The 16789-nt window shown below is 63.3% G+C and overlaps 1 protein-coding gene across 4 annotated transcripts in view; it reads left to right on the forward strand.

The window, feature by feature from the left end:
• The window catches only part of LIMA1 (LIM domain and actin binding 1), a 54860-nt gene extending 38374 nt beyond the window's left edge, over nucleotides 1-16486 (forward strand). For all 4 annotated transcript variants that reach the window (XM_029073843.2, XM_029073845.2, XM_029073844.2 and 1 more), the window contains 7 exons: nucleotides 4074-4152; nucleotides 4866-5014; nucleotides 7041-7151; nucleotides 8788-8845; nucleotides 9829-9938; nucleotides 13504-13637; nucleotides 14558-16486. In XM_029073843.2, coding sequence (XP_028929676.1) covers nucleotides 4074-4152; nucleotides 4866-5014; nucleotides 7041-7151; nucleotides 8788-8845; nucleotides 9829-9938; nucleotides 13504-13637; nucleotides 14558-15425 — 1509 coding nt within the window. In that variant the 3' untranslated portion in view covers nucleotides 15426-16486. The remainder of the gene's footprint in view (nucleotides 1-4073; nucleotides 4153-4865; nucleotides 5015-7040; nucleotides 7152-8787; nucleotides 8846-9828; nucleotides 9939-13503; nucleotides 13638-14557) is intronic.
• The last annotated feature ends 303 nt before the right edge of the window (nucleotides 16487-16789 follow it).

Here is a 16789-nt window from a genome sequence, read left to right on the forward strand (position 1 = left end):
ACCTGTAAAATGTGGATCGAATGCCCATCCTCCCTTCCTTTCAGACCTTCAGCCCTGTTTTTGTGTGTTTTTTTGTTTTTCTTCTAGAATTTAAGCGCTTACTATGTGCCAGGCCCTGCACTAAGAATTGGGGTAGATAGAAGATGATCAGGGTGGACACATTGAGACTCACAGTCTCAATCCCCATTTTACAGATGAGATAACTGAGGCCCAGTGACGTGATTTGCCCAAGGGCACGCAGCAGACAAGTGGCGGAGTCGGGATTAGAACCCAGGTCCTTCCGACTCCCCGGCCCGGGCTCTACCCACCAGGCCTCGCAGTCTCATACCGAGACTGTACCCGCTGTGATTAGACCAGAGCTTGGCCCGTAGTAAGTGAAGCTGGAGGGAGCACGTTGGGTAGGAGTAAAGCGAGCCATCAGAGCTACGACCAGTTCCTTCACCCGGCTCGGTTCTTGGTCTCGATCCGTCGGTGGAGAAGGGGCAGCTGCCTCCTCCGAGAAGTGCAGGTGTGGTCTGGGGGGCAGAGCGTTCAGCAGAGCAATCCCCGAATAGGAGCTTTAGAAAGGGGAGTGCCTTCGGGCCCGGGGGCGGTTCGGTTCAGCGGGTCTCGGCCGCCGGACGGGTCTTCCCCCTCGTCCTTCTTCTTCCTCATGGGTATCGTTAAGCGCTTACTATGTGCCAGGCACCGTCCTAGGCGCTGGGATAGGTACAAGGTAATCAGGTTGAATACGGTCCATATCCCACGTGGGGCTCACAGTCTTCATCCCCATTTTGCAGTGAGGGAACTGAGGCTCAGAGAAGTGAAGCGATTTGCCCAAGGTCACAGAGCAGACTCGCGGCGGAGTCGGGATTAAAACGCGGGTCTTTCTGACTCCCAGGCCCGTGCTCTGTCCGCTAGGGATCGATGCCACTGACTCCCTGCTGGGGGCAGAGCACTGTACTGAGCGCTCCGCCGAGTTCCGAGTTAATAGACGCCCCTTGTCTATTAAAAGAGGCGTGAATTTCCACAGCTGCCACCTGTCGGGCCGTTCCCCGCTGGGCCCCGGCCCCCTCTTGCAGCTCCCAAGGCGGGGAGAGTTGGGGGTACACCCCGGGGCACAGGGGAACCAGCTGTCACAAACATCCCGCCCGCCGACCCTCACCCCTCGACAGCTGGCGGCAGAGGGGATTAGCGGGATCGGCGAGGGGCTCGGATCGCCGGGAGAAACGGGAAAGCGGGGATGACTGATGAGACGCGGGAATGGGGCGGGGGAGAGGGAGCGAGCCCACCTTTCCCTCCCCTCCAGGCCGGCCGGTCAATCAGCAGTGTGTGTGCTGAGCGCTTGGGAGAGGGCGGTAGAATCGAGACCGACGACGACTGCCCTCGAGGGGCTAACGATCCAGACGAGCGAAGAGAAATTTCAGATGAGGGAGGGCGGAATAAGAGACGTGTGGGTCAGAGGGCTGTCCGTGCCCCCCGACCAGGAATGATCCCAGGGCTTCATTCAGTCACTGAATCGTATTTATTGAGCGCTTACTCTGTGCCAAGCGCTGTACTGAGCACTTGGGAGAGTAGACTGTAACAATATGGCAGACGCATTCCCTGCCCACAGTGGGTTTACAGCCTTCCAAACAGCCACGCCAGGATGGTGGGGCTCGGGGAAGGAGGGCGGGAGACCTTATGGCTCTACCAAAGCGACAGAGGACCAACCAGGAGGAAGAAGAGAAGCGGTATTTGCCTAGTGGATAGGGCATGGATCTGGAAGTCAGAAGGATCTGGGTTCTAATCCCAGCTCTGCTACTGGTCTGCTGGGGGACCTTGGGCGAGTCGCTTCGCTTCTCTGGGCCATTTTCCTCTGTAAAATGGGGATTAAGACCGGGAGCCCCAAGTGGGACATGGGCTGGGTACGACCTGATTAGCTTGTATCTATCCATCACTTAGGATACTGCTTGACGCAGGGCGCTTAACAAATACCATTCAAAAAAATAATAAAATAGCGGGCTTTCACTGTAGCAAGAAAATGTTGAATTAGCAGTTGGGGAAGATTAGACAGGGCCACTGGGAGAAGGGACATCATCTGGCCTCTGGAGAGGTTTTTTTAATTTGTTTTTGGGTTTGTTTGTTTTTAATGGGCCAGGTACTGTACTAAGCGCCAGAGTAGATAAAAGACAATCAGGTTGGACACAGTCCACCTCCCCCATGGGGCTCCCGGTCTTAATCCTCATTGTACAGATGAGGTAAGCGAGGTACAGAGAAGTGAAATGACTTGCCCAAGGTCACACAACAGACGAGTGGCAGAACCGGGGTTGGAACCCAGGTCCAGCTCTTCCCACTAGGCCCCGCTGCTTCCTTGGCATAGGCCTTCGGCGGTGCAGAGGTAATTTATGTTAATGTCCATCTCCCCCTCTAGACATAAGACCGTGTCTGTTATATTGTACTCTCCCAAGAGCTTAGTACGGTGCTCTGCACACAGTAAGCGCTCAGTAGATCCGATCGGCTGACGGACTGACCGATCCCAGTGACCTCCTGTGTCTCTCCCCACCCCTCGGCTCCATCCCCACCCAAACCCTGGGGCCCGGCAAGCCGCAGCAGGGAGTGCATTTGTGTAGAACCCATCCACGTTCCCAGACGGGAAGTATTTGGAAAAAAATTTTTCCGGCCTTCTCCGGGAATAGTTCCCCCCCACAACACCGCCCCATGTGGAGTTTCCAGCCCTTCTCCTCCTTCCTCCCTGCGTCCTGCGCTTTAGCAATCTTTCACAGGGATCGTGTTACAGCCCCAGCCTCTCGGAATAAACCTTAGGAATTTCCTTCGGTCGGATGACCGGCAGAGGGAAAAATGTGCGGTTGGAGGCCGGCCTGACCCTCCGGCCCGCTCTCCCTGACCCCGGGGCGGCGTTCCCGGCCGGGCCCGAGGCATGGCCTCCCTAGGAGCCGGTCGTCCGGGCGCCCCCGGCTCCGGTCTCGGCGGGGAGACGCTGGAAGTCAAAATGTCGCCGGCCAAGGGGGTGCGGGCGGCTCCGTGAACATCCCTCTCACCCCTGAATCATCAGAGTCAGTCAGTTATATTTACTGGGCGCTTAGTGGGTACAGGGCACCGTATTGAGCACTTGGGAGAATACAGCTCGTGGGCAGGGAATGTGTTTATTGTTATAATGTACTCTCCCAAGCATTTGGTACAGTGCTCTGCGCACAGTAAGTGCTCAATAAATGCGATCGAATGAATGAATATAACAGCCACATTCTCTGCCCACATCGAGCTTAGAGTGTAGTGGGGGAGACAGACATTAGTAGAAATAAATTACAGATATGAATGTAAATGCTGTGGCGACAAGTGTGACGAGTTCTGCTTGGCCTGGCCCCTCGTGGGCTCGGCTAGGGTCGGCGGGGCACTGAATCCTTCCGGTGTGGGCCGTCTGGCCGACCCTGACCCCTGTACCCCGTGCCAGGGACCCCCACCAGCCGAGTTTCCGGTGGGTGTTTTCTGCCCCGCGTCAGGCGACGCCAGGCAAACTCAGAGCAGTGGGCGGCCACCGGGCGGGAGATGCCACCCTGCCGGATATGGGGGCCGGGGGGGCCCTCCGCAGGGCCGTACCACCCCGGAGAGCCCGGTCGGCCCTGCTCCCGGCGGGCCGCGGTGGGCAGAGGCTGGGACGGAGGGGCCCCCGCAGAAGGGAGGTTCCGGCAGCGCGGGAGGGGAGAGCAGCGAGGGGCCGATCGCGGGGAGCGGGGATGAGAGCTGGCGGAAGGGCCGGCGGGGGTACGGGCCGGGGGCAGCTGGACCCACCCAGCTCGGGCCCGTTGGCGTCAGCCAGCTGCAGGCACACAGACGCTTCCGACTCGCTCCCCGCCCCCCTCAGAGCGCCGGTGCCTCCCGAGAGCCGAGGAGCGAGCCCCTCCCAGCTCCGGCTCCGACAAAGAGCCGCCGGGGCTCACGACGGTCCCAACAAAGCGGGGCAGATGGGGGCGGGGGGGGGGGGGGAACGGCACGTGGCAGCCGCGCCCTCCGGACCGTGACGTCAGGCCCGCTCCCCCCCACCCCCAGCCCCGCCGGCGGAAAGCTCATCGGTGCCCTTTGTCTCCCGCTCCCAGATCCTCCGGGACCACGGCGCAGGTGAGAGGAGGGTCTCTGAGAACAGCCTCACCCCGGAGAGCTCGGAAGGCGACCCGGGTAAGAAGCCGTGAGGGGGCCGGCGGGCGCGCCGGAGGGTTTCGGGGCGGAGGTGGAGGCCCCACGCGTGGGGCCTCCCGCTGAGTCAGCGTGAAAGCCTTTCAGTGCCCTCACCCCCCGAGGGCACTTGCTTCCAAAGCCATGATTCTGCTGCCCCAAACACCGTTCCGGGTGGCACCGCAGAACGTGCTCGGTTCAGGGAACGGCCAGGAGCCCCCCCGTTCATTCAATCGTATATATTGATCGCTTACTTTGTGCAGAGCACTGTACTAAGCGCTTGGGAGTTATTTCTATTACTGTCTCCCACCCCTCTAGACTGTAAGCTCGTGTGGGCAGGGAATGGGAATGTGTCCGTTTATTGTTGTCTTGTCCTCTCCCAAGCGCTTAGTACGGTCCAGTGCACAGAGGAAGCTCTCAATAAATACAACCGGATGAATGAACGGAGAGTGCAGTGTAGCAATAGACAGATTCCCCGCCCACAATGAGCTTACAGTCTAGAGGAGGAGACGGACAGTAATAGAAAGAAATGACAGATATGGACGTAAGTGGGGTGGGGCTGGGAGCGGGGATGAACAAAGGGAGCGAGCCGGGGTGACGCCGAAGGGAGTGGGAGAAGAGGAAAGGAGGGCTTAGAGGCGGCCTCCTGGAGGGTCGGGGTTTCGGGGCCGCAGCGTCGACGGCCTCACGGACCGCCCCTTCCCTCCCGTTTGCAGACCTGCTGACGCCTGCTGCCTTCAGCGTGGAGAAGCCCGAGGGCAGGAGGAGCCTGGAGCTCCCACGCGGGTCCGACACGTCCATAAAGGACCGGATGGCTCGGTACCAGGCAGCCGTGTCCAAGCAGGGCCACGCCGCTCAGTCCGGGGTACGTATCCGGCGTTTCGGTCGCTCTCCAACCCCCGGGAGGAAGATGAAGCCGGGGGCATTTCCGCCCCGACGGGAGTTTCCCAAACCCAAGGGCTCTCCCCGCCCCTGGCTCGGTGTCCCGGGGCTCCCCGACCCCTCCCCTTACCGTCGCCAGCACCCCATGCCAGCTTCTCCCAGCGTGGCGGAACCATCCGCCTGCCCAACACACACCCTCTGAGCCCTTAAGTGCTTTCGTCAAGGGAATTTCTTCCCACCGGGGCCAGGGCGTTTGGGGGTGGGCCACTGGGGTAGAGGATCTGGGCATAGCTGAACTGGCACTGTAAGGGGAAAGGAGGCCTTGGGCGAGCCGTGCCCTCAAGGCCTGGGTTCAGTGGGACACCGGGTTCTCTGGGCACGGCCCTCCGGGGAGGGGCGTGTCCCCTGGGGACCCAGGTGACCCAGGTATCCCAGCCCCAGCTGTGCCAGTGGCCTGCCCTGCGGCCTCGGGCAAGTCACTTGGCCTCTCTGGGCCTCAGTTCCCCCATCTGTAAAATGGGGACAGGATACCTACCGACTCTTCCACCCCCCCCCAGACTGGCAGCCTACTGTGGGCAGGATACGTCTGTTAATTCTGTTGTATTGTACTCTCCCAAGCGCTTAGTACAGTGCTCTTACATAGTAAGCGGTCAGCAAATAGCTTTGATTAGCCTGTGGGGCCGGAAGAACCGTGTCTGATACGACAATCCTGTCTCACCCCGGCACTCACTACAGTGCTTGGCCCAGCGTAACCACCTAACAGAGACCTTACGGTCTCTATAAAATCATCCAGTCCTTAGACTGTGAGCCCCGGGTGGGACAGGGACTCTCTGTGCCCTGATTATCTTGTACCTTCTCCCGGCGCTTACTACAGTGTGTGGCACAGAGTAAGTGCTTAAGAAATACCGCCATTCTTATTACTCAGTGGTATTTGTTGAGCACCTCCAGGGTGCTGAACACTGTCCTGAGCCCTCAAGGAGCTCACACTCTGAAGGAGATCTCAGAGCACCGAGGGGAGGTCAGCGGGCACTGACGACCAGCTTGTCACGGGACAGCTCTCTCTTCGGGCTGCTCCTCCTCCCATGCCCCGGTGGCTTTTGGGACCTCCGGTCCTCAGGGCGGCGTTGCCAAGGCCCTGCTGGCCCTCTGGGCCACCGGCCACTCCTAGCAAGTAGCCGCCGACAGCCAGGGGGCACGGCGAGCCCACGAACCCCGCCTCGGACCCTTCCTCCCGCCGGAACTTGCCCCGGTGGCTTGTCCCGAACTGGTCCGACCCCCTTTCCCGACGGTAGGGACCGTGACGCCGCTGGGGGCGGAAGGACGGAGGGGTGTCAGGGAGCCCTCCTTCGAGCATTGGGATTCCTCAGCATCAGACCCTACCCCGCAGAGAGGCAGGTGGCTCTCTTCTCCCTCCGGACCACCCGAGACGGCCCCGAGCTGGCACGTGACTGCCGGTCCAGCAGTGGTACCTATTTGCTCTTCTCCTCCCACCCCCTTTCCCACCACTGCATCCAGAGGAAGCCCCTTTGCCACAGATAGAGAGGCACCTCCGGGGCCGGAGTCAGAGCTCCTGTCCCCCTCTGTGTCCCCGCGATCGATTTGATCGATCGATCGGATGTGTGCGGCTCACCACCCCCGTCTTTCCTTCCAGGCGGGGCAGTGTTAGATCCAGGGTCAGTATCCTCCTTCCTTCCTGGCTGGCGCTAGCACCTTCCCGCCCTCCCCCCCCGCCCCGGCTACAGACCGCTCACTTCTGACCGCACTCACCAGCTTCGCGCTGCCACACGCTCTGCTGCCGGGGGCCCGATCACGCCACACGTCGGGCATGTGTGTGGTGTGTCCCGGCGGGCCTCTGGAGCCATCTGTTCCCACAATGATCTCGGAGGGGGCGGAGCCACCGGCTGCTTTGTCGTGTTCACCGGGAGGGTGAGGGACTGGGGAGGAGCCACGAGATCTTCTCTTCACCTCTCGCCCCTCCTCTTCTCCCCCCGCACCCCGTCCACCACCAGAATGAACCGCTACGGGGCCCCGGCCAGGAAGCCCAGAGCTACAAGTCCGAACACAAGGAGAACCTGCCCCCGACCCCCGTGGGCGGCAGCTCCCGTCGGGAAGGGGATGAGGTAAGGGGCGAAGGCCGATCTCTGGGAGGGAGAGATCTCGCAACGGCACCGTGGCCGGTAGTCGCCGTCCGACGCGGGCACCGAGCCGTCTCCTGGTTTCCCAAAATGGCCCGAGGGGCGGTCTGCGTCCGGCCGGGCGGGAGATGGCCCGGCAGATCCGGTTCTCCCGCCGGGGCGCCGTCGGACCACCAAACTGCGGCCCCGGTGGGCCCCACCCTCGGGGCAGAGCAGACCCACAAGTCCAGCGGGCGCAGCTGGCGCTGCGACAGCTCAAAGATCGGCTCCCGAACCAGGGATGCCCAGGGGAGCGGGGTGGGCGGTGATGACGGTAAAGACCGGCTCCCTCGGATCCCGGGACCCTCCCCAGCCGGCCCGTCCCTTCTCGTCAGACCGACGAGCTGCAACGAGACCGTTTGCAGCCGCCACCCCCACCCCGCACCCCGGATCTGGCTCTCGGGCACGCTGCGGGGCTCTGTGCCAGCTTGGCTGTCCCTGCAGTGAAGTCATCCCGTGCCGGCATGTGCCGTGAGGTCAGCTTTGGCACCGCCCGGCCCGGCCCCGAGGTTTCCCTGCAGGGGCGGGCGGATCAAACCGGAGGGGGAGGAAAAGGCGAGGCCTCAGTAAGAGCACTCCGGATGACGAACTTAAACGGCGGGCGTTTCGCCGTCGGCCGGTCGGTCGTTCCCGGATGGCTTGCTGCCAGGGTCGTCTGACGGCTCAAGGGAAGCTGTCAGAGGAGAGCGGCGAGACCTGCCAGCTGGGCAGCGTGTCCAGGGGTGGCCTGTTTCGTTGGTCACGTGAACCGGCCCGCCGGGAGCCTGGACCCGTCTCAAGGAGACCCCTGCATCCGAAGGAAAGGGCACCAAGTGGAGGACTCGGAGTGGGGAAGGGCCCAGGGCTGTGCCACGTAGGACACCGGTCACTTTCTGGGAGGCCAAGGGGTAGGGGACCGGCTCCACCCATCTTCACCCCGGCCATCATCTCCCACCCCCTAGCGCTGCCTGGCAGTGGCAATCCTCTTCACTGAGCGGTTGCTGCGTGCGGAGCACTGAAGCACTCAAGGGAGCACGATATAACAGAGCCGGCAGACACATTCGCTGTCCACAGCGACTCATTCCCTTCCAGTCCGTTCCCGTAAGCTACTCTCGGCCTACCTCCGCAGCAGCAAGGATGTGGGGGGCCTGGCCGAGGTCGGGTCGGGCAGCCTCCTCTTTAAATCGTGCCGGGGCTTTTGTTCCCCCCCGGAATCCTCAGGCTTGCCTAGGCACGAACTTGGCGGGCAGCTGGCCTTCCCAGCAGCCCACGCACACCGGTCAGGCAGCCGAGCACATGCAGACCACCCGTCGTTTACAGCTCCCAGGCACGCCTCCCACAGCCCCTGAGTCCGGCGGGGTCGGCGGTGATCTGGTCTCCGCTCCCGCCAGCCGGTGGCAACGACTGGCTCAGACTGGCGATGATGCCTACCGAGGAGTGCGTTCACGTGCCCATCGGGCCCTGCCTCATGCGGCCCCTGACTCCCCCCGCTCCGCTCCCTGGAGTGCCTCCGCGGAGCGGCCGGGAAGCGGCCGGTGCCTGGGGGTTTCGGCCACTCGCCCTCCGCGTTGATGGTGCTCGCCGTTCTCCATTTCCCTCGCAGGTTTCCGGGAGCGACAAGGGTCCGGCTCTCCCGTGCGGGCTCGGTGAAGGAGACCCCGGTAAGCCTCCTTGGGTCGACCTCCCCTGTAGCCACACCCGGGTGGGGGAAGAAGTGTCCGGCAATGCCCTCGTGGGCCTGTTTGCCAGCCCGCGGTCTGGCAAAGCATCGCGGGGTGGGGGGGCCCGGGCAGACTTTCCCAAGGCCTTCCAAGGCTGGGAAGCAGCATGGAATAGTGGTGAGAGGACAGGCCTGGGAGTCAGAAGGTCGAGGGTTCTAATCCTGGCTCTGCCATCCGTCTGCTGGTGTGGCCTTGGGCAAGTCGCTTCACGTCTCTGGGCCTCAGTTCCCTCGTCTGTAAAGTGGGGATTAAGACGGTGACCCCTATGTGGGACAGGGACGGTGTCCTACCCGATTAGCTTGTATCTACCCCAGTGCTTAGAACAGCGCCTGACTCATAGTAAGCGCTTAACAAATACCACGATTACTTCTTCAGAGAAGCAACACGGCCTAGTGGATAGAGCACGGGCCTCAGGGTCGGAAGGACCTGGATTCTAATCCAGGATCCCTCCGCCACTCTTATGCCGCGAGACCTTAGGCAAGTCACTTCACTTCTCTGGTCCTCAGTTACCCTGTCTGTAAAAGAGGGGTTAAGACCACGAGCCCCATTTGGGACAGAGACTCTTCCTTGTATTTACCCCAGCACGTGGTTCAGTGCCTGGCACGTAGTAAGAGCTTAACAGATACTGGAAAAAAAAAAAATTCTTCAGAAGGTTCAATTTAGACGGTGAGTTCATGGGGTAGAGGGGAATGGGGGTCCTAGTGAGGACCAGTGCCAGAGCTTCTGCTCTTCCTGCCAGGGAGTGGGTGGCGGACATGCCCTCTTCCACGGTAAAAACCCATCTGCCAACCCTGAGGAGGTGCACGGGGTGGGCCGGGACCCCCACCCCAAGCCCCAGGAGGTTAGGCGGGGGGTGCTCTGTTCCCCGTGGGAACGTCCAAACCGATCGACAGTGAAGACAGCATGCCCCTCTACCCCCCTAGATGGTGTACGGCGTGAGAGCGATGCTCCAGGACCCGTCCGGCCCCGGTATCCGAGCCCGGACGTCGTACCCGTGAGCCCGGAGGAAGCCTCTCTGCCGAAAACCACCAAGGTAGGGTCGCTGGGGCGAACCTCGCAGCTGGGAAGTGACCAGGCGGAGAGGGAAGGAGCAAAGATCCACTGACAGGAGCTTCCCGGCTGGGAGGGTCGGGTCAACGTTGTGCTCCACGTGGCCCGTTCCGGAGGTGTGGGGGCTGGCAGGCAGGGAGTGGTAGGCAGGCAGATGGCCACAGGCTGGGCTGGTTCTCCCCCGGAAGGAAAAGAACACATGGGCTACTGACCGCTGAGCAGCCTTCCGGCCTGCCTTTCTCACGCGCCCTCCAAGAACTTCCACTCTGTGGACCGTCCGGGCCCGGGGCTTGGATTCCGAGCGGGCAACTCAACCGAGGGCGTCGGAGTAGCGGGCCACTCACACGCAGCTTGGGGGCCCGCCCCGGCCACCGCGAGGCCGACCGGGGGCAGCCGGAATCGTTCTGTGAGCCCTGGTTTCTCCCCTGCCGCCCCCTTGGCTCCGCGGTGGGCTTCCGGCCCGCTTCCCAGAAGCAGGCCCCGGGGGCGTGAACCACGCAGCTGGGCTCTCCCCCCCGACAGCGACGCTCGCTCCCGGCCTGGGCGGGGAATCGATGAGCGGATGGCCCCGGGAGTCCTGGGTTCTAGCCTCCCTGCCTCCTCTGGCTGCGTACGGGCCTGGGAGTCAGAAGGACCTGGGTTCTAATCCCGGCTCTGCCACTGGTCTGCCGTGTGACCTTGAGCGAGTCACTTCTCTGGGCCTCATCTGTAAAATCGGGATCAATAGTGAAAACTCTGCGGCTCCACCACCAGAACGATTGCAGATGGAGATGGGGCGTTCTGGGAGAGACGTGTCCGTGGAGTCGCTGTGGGTCAGGAACGACTCAACACCGTAAGACAAGTGTGAGGCCCAGGTGGGACAGGGACTGTGTCCAGCCCCATTAGCTTGGATCTACCCCATTGCTTAGTACAGTGCTTGGCACACAGTGGCGCTTAGCAAATACCATTTTTAAAAAAAACTTCATCTCTCCGAATCTGCAGCTCTCCACGCGCGAAGCGGGGCTCGGAACCCTGCAGCCAGAGGGCAAGGCCGGGGCACGGGGCGCAGTTAGCCCGGCCGGCTCAACCACGGCTGGGATGAGTGGGGAACGCGGAGCCGTCCGACCAGCTCGGAGGGCGCCGGGGGCTTCGGCGGGCCGGCGCGGGGTGTGGGATCGCTCGGCGAGGGGGGCCCGGTGGCAACCGGTCTGTGTGGGCGGTGGCCGGGCCACACGGAGCCGCGAACGAGAGCCGCCCGGGGTCAGGGCCGGCGGGCAGCGGGTGCCCCCTCCCCGGATTCCTGCCAGGTTTGGACGCCTGAGCGGGGGCAGGCCTGGGGTGCCACAGCCCCCCCGCAGACGGCGGGTGGGTTTCATTAAAGGTTCCCGTTTGTCTCTTCCAGCTTCTGTCTCCTGCTCCCGGCACCTAATCTCTGCTCCTGCCTTCTGCTTTCCTCCTCATGTGAGCTCAACTCGCAACCTCTTCTCGGGTTTCTCCTCTCTATTAACCGGACCGTCCCCCCCACCGTGCAGGCGTCCGTATAGAAAACTCTCTCCGTGTCCTCCCGAAGTAGATATGCGTGTGTACGGTCTCCCTTTCCACCCTCTCCCACTCTAGCTCTACGGTCTCCCTTTCCGCCCCTCCTACCCCTCTAGCTCTACCGAGGGAAACCTTTGCCCCGCTGTTTTCGGAGGCGGGGAAGAGTCTCTCGCCGAGTCGGGCGGGGCTGCCCCGGGGTGGGGAAGAGGGGAGCGGAAGAAGAGGTGCCCCAGAGCTCGGTCCGGTTGAACCCTCCTCCTCCCGGGACAGGGAAGGTTTGGGGCGCTGCTTCTGCCGTCCCGGTGGGGCCCCCTCAGGCCTGGGCGGTGTCCCCAGAAGCCCCCCCTCTGTCCCAGCCCGAGCCGAGGTTGAGAGTCGACTTTCGGGACGCCTCGTGGGGCCAGTGCTCTGCTACATCCCGCAGACCCTGGCAGTGCCGGGCAAACTGGATTAATCCTTAGCAAGGGTCTGGATCCCTGCCAGGCCCGAGATTACTTCTGGGCCCCTGAGCCAAAGGATGGGAAGGGCTGCCTTGGTTGGGCTTCTTTTGCTTTGTTCCCTGAGGGAGAGTTCACTCCCTTCTGTTCCCTCCCTCTCTTCACGCCCTCCTTTCCTTCCATGTCCTCCCATCCTCCGGTCTCCTCCCTCTCTTCCCTCCCCGCTCCCGGTCCCCTTCATCTTTCTTCACTTCCACCCAAGTCAGCCTGCCAAAATGGCCTTGCCCTTTCTATAGCCCAGGAATTGGCTATTTTCCTGGGGGCCCGTTAGCCTCCGGCGGTCACTTCCCCTACCCCTCCTCCGTGATGTCACCCGGGATATCGCCAATTCCCAGTAGCCTCTCCCTGGAAGCTCCGCCCCTTGGCCTGGCCTCTCAAGAAGTTAGTCCCATCCTGCCAGTGTCCTTGGAATGACTCGGTCCTGTTATCCGGAGGTTTCGTTACAACCCCTCCCGGCCCGTGGCGTCATTCTGGGGGCTAATGGGCACGGCCGACCCAGGACGCTTCCTGGCAAAGCCTGACTTCGTGGCCCTTGGCCCTCCTCGCCCGGGAGAGACCGGTTCCTTGGCTCTGTGGCCCTTGCCCACTTTTCAGAGCCTGGCACCCCCAGCCTGGGCGCTTGGAGTCTTGGAATTCTGAGGGAGAAGAGCAACCGGGAGGGAGGCAGCGAGCTGCCGGAGGGGTCGGGTTCCCCCGTTCCGTCCCGGCCTCTGTGGCGCCCGTAGCCTCGAGGCCCGGGGAGTCGGGGGGGTGTCGGTGGTCCGTGCTACGGCGGGTGTGGCGGTATCGGGCCCGGTCGCTCGGCTCCCCACCCTGGGTCACGCGGAAGGAGAGCGTCCGTCTGTCCCCGGCTCCACCGGCCGGGCGCCGGGTCCGTCTCGGAGGCCGATCTTCCGGCTACGGTGACCTTATGCATCCGGTACTGCGGGGGGCTGCTTTCTTTGAGGGGCTGCTGTTTGCCCCCCACCCACCTCGCGACCTGTCTAACCCCCCGCAAAACCCCTGCCACCCCCGCAGCTGTCGGATTCCGCTCGGGCAGAGGAAGGTGCCTTGTGACGGCCGTTAAGGGGTCCCCCAACACACACGCCACACAGACACCACGCCCCTGCCCCTCGGCACCTCCCGACGCTTGTTATTCCGGGGTGCCCCAGAGGCACCGTTTGCCCCTGCACCAGAAATCCACAGAAACCGGGGAGATGGGGGCATTTGCCTCAGGTGGCTACCAGACTCGGGTCCACCCCGCGGGGGTCCGAGCACTTCTCGAAGCCCACCCTCCCCGCCCTCAGTAGGGATGGGGCGTAGGGTCGGTTTCCAAGCGTGTGGGTCGGGCGGTGCGCTCTGGAGCAACCTCGGGGGGACCGGGGGGAGGAAGCGACCGACCCGGCACTCGGTCATCCCCGGTCAGAACGACATCCCTCCACAGTCACGACAGGGACCCGGGCGGGGGCGACGGGACCGGACGCGGGTGGGTCGAGGGTCACCCCCTTCACGAGCTCAGGGCCCCCCCTCCCTCTCCCGTGTCTCCCCCTGCAGAAGTTCCAGCGGCCCGTCCACGAGACCTGCGTGGAGTGTCAGAAGACGGTCTACCCCATGGAGCGCCTCCTTGCCAACGAACAGGTGTTCCACGTCAGCTGCTTCCGCTGCTCCTATTGCAACAGCAAGCTCAGGTGAGCCGGGCAACGGAGCCTGGGCATCCGGCCCCGGGCAGAAGCGGGAAGATGGGGGCCTCTGGGATCGCCGAAGGATGGGGATGACGGGGAGGGGTCTCGGTTGGGGAGGAGACGCACGGGAGTCGGACGCCGGCCTCTCACCGGACCGGTCGGCAACCGTCCAAGGTTAACCGTGGCCATCTGTGCCGGGGGGCGGGAAGAGGAGAGCGGGCTGTGGCCAGGCAACAGGTGCTGAATTCACGGTGTCACCTCCCTATTCCCACCCCCAGGGTTTGAGCCCACCCGGCTGGGGAAAACGAAAGTCGCCGTGTGCTTCCTTCGGCCCGTCCTTTGCGGGAAGGAATGGTATCTGTAGAGCGTTTACGGGGTGCAGAGCACTGTCCAAAGCGCACGGGAGAGGGCCGTAGTCACGATCCCCGCCCAAGGCCGCCGATCGCCATCCCGCTGTAGGAGACCCCGCCTGTTGCCCAGGCACAGAGTCAAAGCAGCTGCCTCCCAAACCGGGAGATCCCAACCTGGACCTGAGGCAGAGGATCTAGGAAACTGCCCCGGGCATGGGGGGGGGGGGATCCTTGGACCGTCTGCTCCCGGCACTGTGGACCAGACCCCGCTAAAAACACACATACACACGTACAAACGCGTGTGCAGTCTCTGATGTTCGTGTTCTCTCCCCCAAACACTCAGTCCCCCAAAACACTCTCGGCCAACCCCCCGCCGTACATACACACAGCACCATCACATGCCCATCTCATCCGTGCACGCTACCGGGATCGTCACCCAGAAACCTGTCCACGCGGCCACGGCCCCAGACCCTCATCTCACTCACACGCACGCCCCCACGCCCCCTCGGCCCGGCCCCGGCCCGTGGTCGGTGGGTCTCGGGGTGACTGACGCTGCGCCCCTCTCGTTGGCCACAGCCTGGGGACCTACGCGTCTCTCCACGGGCGGATCTACTGCAAGCCCCACTTCAACCAGCTGTTCAAGGCCAAAGGCAACTACGACGAGGGCTTCGGGTACAAGCCGCACCGAGAGCTGTGGGCCAGCAAGACCGAGGGCGAGGAGTCGCCGGACAAGCCCGGCCCCGCCGAGCCCCCCCAGAACCCCGGCGTGGAGGCCACGCCCATCGCCAAGGTGGGGGTGCTGGCCGCCAGCATGGAGGCCAAGGCCGTGCCCCAGCCCGGGCGAGAGGACCGGCGGGCGGAGACCAAGAAGCTGAGGATCGCCTGGCCCCCGCCGGCCGAGCCCGGCGGTCCGGGCGGGGCCCCGGACGAGGGGCTGAGGGTGTCCAAGCCAAAGTGGCCGCCGGAGGACGAGCCCGGCAGGCCGGACGCCGCCGAGGACGCGGACCTGGACCTGAAGAAGCTGCGCCGGTCCTCGTCGCTCAAGGAGAGGAGCCGCCCGTTCACGGTGGCCGCGGCCTTGCGGACCGCGTCCGTCCGGAGCACGAGGACGCCGTCCCTGCCGATCCGCAGGAGCCTCGGCGGAGCCGCGGATGGCCGGGCCCCGGCCGCCGGCCACACCGAGGAGGAGGCCCGGAGAGGGGAGCCGGCGGCCCGGAGCCGCCCGCGTTCCCGGGGGGAGGATCCCAGAGAGGCGGCGGGAGACGAGAGCCCCGAGGAGGAGGGCGGCCCCGGGGGGCCGCGCGTCCCAACCGAGAAGCCCCCCACCTCTCCCGATCAGAGGTCCCGAGACGTGGGCTTCTGGGACGGAGATGAGGCGGAAGAGCTGTCTGTGGAAGACCTGATCAAGCGAAACCGCTCCTATGACGACGAGGACGAGGACTAGCCTTCTTGGCCCTCTTTTTTTTAATCGTTTGTATTTTTTAATCCTTCGTTTTTTTTAGACAATCTGCCGCAACCGAGGTGCTGGGTCTCAAATGGGTGTCAGCAGTAGCGGGCGGTTCCCCCCGCCCGCGGGGCAGCGTCCGGCCGGGCGTCTGAGGGGAAGCCACGGCCCTCGGTCGCAAGAGCGAGGCGGCCCGGCCTGCTGCCCCGGGTCGCTCTCGGTCCCGTGATTCTCGGGCAAGAGCTCGGGTGGGATTTGCTGGGAGACCCGTGGGAAGGGCTTCCGCCGGCCCACACGCTGGGGCCGGTGCGCAAGGAGGTCCCGGGCCAGAGAACGACCGTGTCCGTACACGCTCGAGCACCAAGCTCGCGGCCGGGCCCCACGGTCCCCGGCCGGGGGTTGGAGCTCCTGACCTCCGCACCACACGCGCTCCTCTAAAAACGCGGGCGTCCCTGCCCGGTCGCCCTCCGTCCAGTCCGCCGCCGGGCGCCCGCGAGCGGCCATCCCGAGCCACTCTGCCGGTGGCCCGGGGTGAGGGACGCCGGGACTGGAGAACCGGGGCCCGCGCCAGTGGGGGCTTCCGGCTCCATCCAGGCCAACTGGGCATCTGGGCGGGTCCCTGGGCCGTCTCCCCGGTGTGGGTCCCCGTGCACCGCTCTCCCCTCCTCACGCCCCGCCGCCCTCCGGAAGGCCCAACGGACCCGCTCCCGCCCAACGCTCTCCTCGTCCTCGCCCAGCAGCGGCCGACGACGCCTGCTTTTTTGACCCTCTGAGGCTTGGAGAAGGGCTGGCCGGGGCCCCTGCCTCCCTTCTGCCACGACCTCTCTCCGGGGACCAATTTTAACCAGATTTCTTTTTTTAAGCCCTTTTTAAAACCTGATCGCATTTGTTTTACACGATTGGACGGCGGGGGAGGGGGGAGGGTTTTGTCCAAACTGAATTCTCTTTTTTACTCCATCCGGTCGATTTTTCTAGAGGTGTAAAATATTTTGCTTCCTTACCGATCTCGCTGAGTATGAAAGCTTTTTAATCAATAAAGCTCGTCATTTACTTCGGACACCCGAGTGTGCAGGGTGTGTGGGGTCTTTCTCCTCCAGGATGGTTCCAGTTCTCCAGTTTTGGAGCCCAGCGCTCAGTCCAGTGCTTGGCGCACTGGTAAGCACTTAACAGATTCCACAAGTACCATCGGGATTATCTCTAGTCCAGGTTTCAGCTCATCTGTCCCCGGTCCAGTACCGATACGACGCTTCCGTGTCCACCGTTTTTATTGCCCCACAGACTGAGTTCCATTGCTCGGACCTGACACCCGAACACGATTAGTGGTATTTGAGTGTCTACTCTGTGCACAGCACTGTGCTCAGCAC

This window comes from Ornithorhynchus anatinus, chromosome 10 (genome assembly GCF_004115215.2).
Source record: "Ornithorhynchus anatinus isolate Pmale09 chromosome 10, mOrnAna1.pri.v4, whole genome shotgun sequence".
Classification (NCBI taxonomy): Eukaryota; Metazoa; Chordata; class Mammalia; order Monotremata; family Ornithorhynchidae; genus Ornithorhynchus; species Ornithorhynchus anatinus.